The 6,919-nt window shown below is 42.9% G+C and overlaps 1 protein-coding gene across 1 annotated transcript; it reads left to right on the top strand.

Moving 5' to 3' along the window:
• Positions 1–686: 686 nt before the first annotated feature.
• Positions 687–2,599, top strand: LOC123082962 (uncharacterized). The gene is made up of 3 exons (XM_044505142.1): positions 687–2,209; positions 2,353–2,467; positions 2,567–2,599. Exons 1-3 carry the CDS (start codon positions 687–689, stop codon positions 2,597–2,599), a joined length of 1,671 nt encoding a protein of 556 aa, XP_044361077.1.
• Positions 2,600–6,919: the final 4,320 nt, after the last annotated feature.

Genomic DNA, 6,919 nt, shown 5'->3' with positions numbered 1-6,919 from the left:
GACCGGCAAGCAGTCCAGATCCGCAAGGCTATGGCAGTTCATGATCACAAAGGTACCCCTAGCTATATGGTACTCACATCACATGCATCCTTTTGGTTTATTAGCTAGGTACATTATTACTTACTTAATTAATTGGTTGATTCTGCTGCATTAACCTCTCTGAGTCTGACCCGACAACATCACATATATATGGTAGGTCAACTAGACATTTAGTTGTCCTAGTGTATCATATCATATGGTACTAGTATATGAAGAAAGAGAGACTCGTGGTATCATATATATCATAGCCTCTAATTCAAGAAAAAAATAATTTGATTGTTCTTCTCCCAATGGATCCTACAAAATAATAAGTGATGTTATCTCCGTTAAAATAATGCAACCCCAATGGTACGTTACATACTATGCATGCATAGGGGAGATATATAGTATGATGTGCATGATATACTCCCTCCGCAAATTAATATAAGAGCGTTTAGAATACTAAAGTAGTAATCTAAATGCTTTTATATTAGTTTACAGAGGGAGTACAAATTAAAGGATAGAGCAAGTGTGTCTCTGGTTAATGCATGTTTGCCTATTAATTTGTCGTAGCAAGATATATATGTATATGTATGCTATAAATGGAGAGAAATGAAATTTGAAGCTTAAAAGATTTAGCTCGCATCCGGCAATTGATGCAGTACAGGATGTCTCCATTTGTGAATTTGAGGAGTGGCACCGACACGGCGGCGGCGATGGCGACCACAGACAAAAGAAAAATCACGACGGCGATGCGAAGGTGGCTGGCGGTGGCGAACTCCACCCCGGCGCTGCTCCACGGGTTCCTGGTGTTCGAGGTGTCATGGCGGGACGTGCACGGCATCAACTACTACAACGACCTGCTCACCGACACGTCCCTCGCACTGGAGGCGCGCTACCTCAACAAGTGGGAGTTTTACAGTGCCGAGCAGGCCGCCGGTTGCGTGTCTCAGTGGTTCCTCGGCCGCGCCTCCGAGACGCACTCCCTCCAAGGGTACCTACTCTACTATCACCACTATCATCATCGTCCTCGTCACCATCGCTCCTCCGCGGCATCCGCCGGAGAAGAGGAACACGCTCGCGACGACGTTATGATGATGGCAGCCAGCAGCAGCGGCGACGAGAGGTGCACGCCGAGAGCGGCGACGTTGAGGAGGAGGATGAGCTGGCGGAGCAGGGCTAGGAGGAAGAACCTACAGCAGCAGAAATACACCGATCGCCAGGACCAGGAGGAGGAGGAGAAGGAGGGGGAGGATGAAGGGCTTAGGGTTCCCATGCATATGCATATGCATATGCATATGCAGCAGTATAGGTACAATGACACCTTGCTCCTGTTCCGGTCTCGGGACGCGGCGCTGCCGTTCAAGCTCCGGCAGATCATCACGTCAGACATCCGGTTGCTGACGCTGCTCGAGTCTGGGCTGCCGTCGTGGGTCATCTTCTTGCAGTCATACCCGGTGTTGTGCCACATGTACCGGCCATGGATGCGGCCCCTAGCACGGAGCCTCTACGTGCTCGCCTCCCTCGTCACCGTCATCATCGGCTTCTACGACCTATACAAGAACGTGCCGCTGCTCAAGTCCGCGGCGGCGCGCATCTGCGGCCCGCTCTTCGAGTGGATCGAGACGTGGGACATGGTGACCCGCATCCAGTACCTGGGCACCATCCTCTTCCTCCGCAACCTGCGCAAGTTCATGCAGGGCCTGCTCACGCTCCTTCAAGCCGCCAGGGCACTGCTCCGTGTTATGCTCGCTCCATTGGCCGACCTAGGGTTGTGTCAGCTGCTTGCCACACTCGGCGTCCTAGCCTCACACGCGTGGGGCCTGGTGGTGGACCTGGCAGAGGTGGTGTGGGCGCCCTTCGACGTGGTGCTCGACTGCGTCGCCCGGGTTGTGTCGTCCTTGTGGCCGGTGCTCAAGGTGGTGGTGTTGCCGGCGAGGTTCGTGGTGGCGGTCGCAGCCTGCGCGGGGTCAGTGCTGTCCAACAGCTACAACTTCTTCAAGGACATTTGGGAGACTCTGAGCAGCATCTTCGAGCTCAACCACATGTCGGAGGCGCAACAGAGCGCTTTTGACATGACCACGCTCAAGACCTTGTGGAATGACCTCTTCTCGCAGATCTTCCGGGCCATCAGGGGTATCCTCAATGGCATCCTTGTCTTCTTCTACGCCTGCAACAGGCACAGGCTCAGGTACGTACCAACCTACTCCCTCCGTTCGGAATTACTTGTCGTATAAATGGATGTAATTCTGAAGGGAGGGAGTAGCTAGCTACTACCTAATTCCATGCATGCATCAACTAATTCATTTGATAACTATATGCACGTGTGTGTAGCATCTACAATCACGCACAGACAAGGCTGCGAAATATGCTTCGTGTCACTAGATTGGCGCCAAAACAACATGCACCATGCCACTGCAACTCCACCACCAAGCACCCAAACCATGAGGTATTATCAGTTTTGCTTATCCTCTCTCCCTATATATATATCATCGTTGGTTTCATTTTTATCTTTCGGTTGACACTGCATGCAATCAAATGTACGTAGGATGCACCCGTTCAATGCGACGTATGCAAGTGATCAATCGTAGGTACACTCTTGCATCAAGTGAGAGCCACAAGTGGTATCCATCGCTAGATGGGTGTCGTTTGTTTTTTCGAAGGGCGCCGATTTGTGTACATAGGATTGTAAAACTTTTCTTCTTCTTTTCAGATAAGGGTTTGTATCAAGTCAATAGATGTAAAGAAGACATGTTCAATTGATTCCCTCTTCCATCTTAGGATTACTAAGATTGTGTACATGTATGTCGATTCGATGAGGCGCGAGACGCGAGAAGAGTGGCTAAATCATATGTAAAATTTAAACGAAAGATGCCATGCATCATTCAGGCTTAACCGACGGCCCTCTTCATTCTCATATATACGATCTATATATAATTCAAGAGGCGAGAGACTTTTCATGCGTGGCGCAAAAGAGTGGACGAAACAACATATATACCAATGTCAATGAGATACTACCTCATAAACTCAAATTTCAAAATGGGAATTGTAGAAAGAATATGGGATGCAACTCAATTGTATTCCTCGGAGTTGGTCACAATATATACACGAGATGTCTTGCGTGACAAGAAAACTAATCCTATCATATCTCTAGGAGTCAGCTATACAAGGCTAGAGATTACAGGAATAGTAATACAAATATGTCACCTCCACCCCCCCCCCCCCCGAAGCGTCGGCGTCGGTGATGCAAAGACTTGCAGCGGTTGGAAGCCCTTCGGTCATAGCGGCATGATCTCTTATAGCCTCGTATTTTTTCTTCGATATTTGGGTTTTGTTTGGCCAACTTGATCTATTTATTTTGCAATGGGAAGAGGTGCCCGGTAGTGGGTTCGGTCTTACGGTGCTTGATCCCAGTGACAGAAAGGGAACCGACACGTATGTATCGTTGCTACTAAGGATAAAAAGATGGGATCTATATCTACGCAATAGACAAACGGATCTTGTCTACATCATGTCATCGTTCTTATTGCATTATTCCATTTTTCCATGAACTTAATACACTAGATGCATGTTGGATAGTGGTCAATGTATGGAGTAATAGTAGTAGATCCAGGCAGGAGTCGGTCTACTAATCTTGGAAGTGATGCCTATGTAATGATCATTGCCTGGATATCGTCATAATTATTTGAAGTTCTATCAATTGCCCAACAATAATTTGTTTATCCACCGTTTGCTATCTTTTTCGAGAGAAGCCACTAGTGAAAGCTACGCCCCCGGGCCTTCTTTCTCATATATTTGCCTTGCGATCTAGTTTTTCCTTGCGTTTATTTTCAGATCTATTAACCCAAAAATACAAAAATACCTTGCTGCAATTTATTCTTATTGATTTTATTTGGCGTTCGATCTATCAATCTACTACAAATTTACCTCACGTCCTTTGCCTGTCTTGAGGCGCCGTACCCCGAAAGTGATTGACAACCCCTTTAACACGTCGGGTTGCGAGGTGTTGTTATTTGTGTGCAGGGGCTGTTTACATTGTGTTGCTTGGTTCTCCTACTGGCTCGATAACCTTGATTTCATATCTGAGGGGAAATACCTACCGCCGCTATGCTGCATCATCCCTTCCTCTTTGGGTAAATACTGACGTAGCTTCAAGCGACATCAGTGGGTTCATCGTTACTTCAAGTTTTGACCTCTTCAATCCCACTTTTATCAATTTTTGCATCAGGATTTACAAACTCCAAATCATTGGGACGCCTTTTAAATAAAGTTGACTCATCTCCAGTCCCATCTTTATCAGGGTTTATTTTGGCAAACAAATATTCAATAGGAGTCACATCAATCACCTTGAGATCTTCATCGTTATTTTCACGAAAACTAGAAGAGCACACTTTTACAAACCAATCTCGTTTAGCATGCATCTTAGCGGTTCTTTCTTTGCACTCATCAATGGAGATTCTCATAGCCTTTTGAAATTCATTGATATCATTCTTGGGTGGAATAGATCTAATTTTCCAAGAATCAACGTCAAGAGAAATTCTATCCACATTCCTAGGCAAATCATCAATCGTAAGCAATTTTTCTTCAACCAAGGCATTAAAATTCTTTTGCAAACTCATAAATTATTTAACACTATTATCAAAATCAGAGGACATCTTACTATAATTTCAAAAGAATTGTTGTAGGAATTACCATAATTATTATAGGAATTACTAGGAAATGGCCTAGGATTAAAATTACCTCTATATGCATTATTACCAAAATTGTTCCTGCCAACCAAATTCACATCCATAGATTCATTATTATTTTCAATCAAAGTAGACAAAGGCATATCATTAGGATAAATAGAAGCACTCTTGCTAGCAAATAATTTCATAGGTTCATCTATCTTTCCACTCAAAACATTAATCTCTTCAATCACATGCACTTTTCTTCTAGTGGAAGATCTTTCGGTATGCTATTGAGAATAATTAACCATAATATTATCTAGGAGTTTAGTAGCTTCTCCTGGAGTAATTTCCATAAAAGTACCTCCCACGACCGAATCTAAAAGATTTCTAGAAGCAAAATTCAATCTGGCATAAATGTTTAATATAATCATCCACAAATTCAAACCAAGAGTAGTGCAATTTTGTAACATCAATTTCATCCTCTCCCAAGATTGTGCAACATGTTCATGATCAAGTTGCTTAAAATTCAGAATCTCATTCCTAAGGGAGATTATCTTAGCGGGAGGAAAATACTTGGAAATAAAAGCATCTTTACACTTATTCCATGAATCAATACTATTTTTAGGTAAAAATGAAAACCAAGTTTTAGCACGATCTCCAAGTGAGAATGGAAATAGCCTCAATTTAAAAATATCATTATCCACATCTTTCTTCTTTTGTATATCACACAAATCAACGAAATTGTTTATATGGCATGCAACATCTTCACTAGGAAGACCAGAAAATTGATCTTGCATAACAAGATTCAGCAAAGCAGCATTAACGTCACAAGATTCCACACTAGTGGCGGGAGCAACCGGAGTACTATTAAAATCATTATAATTAGCACGAGAAAAGTCACACAATTTTGTATTCTCTTGAGTCATCGTGACAAAGCAAGCAATCTAAAACACAAGCAAACAAAAACCAAAACGAAAAGACGAACGAAAGAAGGGCAAAGAAATGGGTGAAGGAAAGGGCGAATCTTTTCGAAAAGCGTTTTAGAAATGGGGGAGAGGAAAACGAGAGGCAGATGGCAAATAATGTAATGCAAGAGATGAGAGTTTTATGATGGGTACTTGGTATGTCTTGACTTGGCATAGATCTCCCCGGCAACGGCGCCAAAAAAATTTCATGATACTTCTTGAACTTGCATTGGTTTTTCACTCGAAGAGGAAAGGGTGAAGCAGCAAAGTAGAGATAAGTATTTCCCTCAGTTAGAGAACCAAGGTATCAATCTAGTAGGAGACAACGCATAAGTCACCAATACTTGCACCAACAATCAAACACTTGCACCCAACGCGATAAAGGGGTTGTCAATCCCTTCACGGTCACTTGCAAAAGTGAGAACTGATAGAGATAGATAAACAAAAGATAAAATATTTTTGGGTTTTTTGGTTTATAGATCTGAAAGTAAAAAATTGCAAAATAGTACATCGGAAACCAGTATGATGGAAAATAGACCCGGCGACCATAGGTTTCACTAGAGGCTTCTCTCAAGATAGAAAATAATACCGTGGGTGAACAATTTACTGTCGAGCAATTGATAGAAAATCGCAATGTTATGACGATATCCAAGGCAATGATTATGGAATATAGGCATCACGTCCATGTCAAGTAGACTGATTCCTTCCTGCATCTACTACTATTATTTGACACATCGACCGAATCCTGCCTGCATCTAGAATATTAAGTTCATGAACAACAGAGTAACACTTTAAGTAAGATGACATGATGTAGAGGAATAAACTCAAGCAATATGATGTAAACCCCATCTTTTTATCCTCGATGGCAACAATACAATACGTGCCTTGCTACCCCTACTGTCATTGGGAAAGAAAACCACGAGATTGAACCCAAAGAGAAGAACTCCTCCCATTGCAAGAAAAACAAATCTAGTTGGCCAAACTAAACTGATAGTTCGAACAGGATTACAAAGATATCAAATCATGCATATAAGAATTAAGAGAAGATTCAAATAATATTCATAGATAAGCTAATAATAAATCCACAATTTATCGGATCTCGACAAACACACTGAAAGAAGATTACATCGGATAGATCTCCAAGAACATCAAGGAGAATATGGTATTGAGAATCAAAGAGAGAGAAGAAGCCATCTAGCTACTAGCTATGGACCCGTAGGTCTAAGGTAAACTACTCACGCTTCATCAGAAGGGCAATAGAGTTGA

This window comes from Triticum aestivum, chromosome 1B (genome assembly GCF_018294505.1).
Source record: "Triticum aestivum cultivar Chinese Spring chromosome 1B, IWGSC CS RefSeq v2.1, whole genome shotgun sequence".
Taxonomy (NCBI): Eukaryota; Viridiplantae; Streptophyta; class Magnoliopsida; order Poales; family Poaceae; genus Triticum; species Triticum aestivum.
This window is presented reverse-complemented; position numbering and strand designations above follow the sequence as displayed.

What these genes read in the sequence shown, in the direction of transcription:
- LOC123082962 (XM_044505142.1), top strand. Translation starts at nt 687, where the DNA reads ATGTCTCCATTTGTGAATTTGAGGAGTGGCACCGACACGGCGGCGGCG. An exon ending in TGCAACAGGCACAGGCTCAG is followed by an intron (nt 2,210 to 2,352) that starts GTACGTACCAAC and finishes ACGTGTGTGTAG; the next exon opens with CATCTACAATCACGCACAGA. An exon ending in CCAAGCACCCAAACCATGAG is followed by an intron (nt 2,468 to 2,566) that starts GTATTATCAGTT and finishes AAATGTACGTAG; the next exon opens with GATGCACCCGTTCAATGCGA.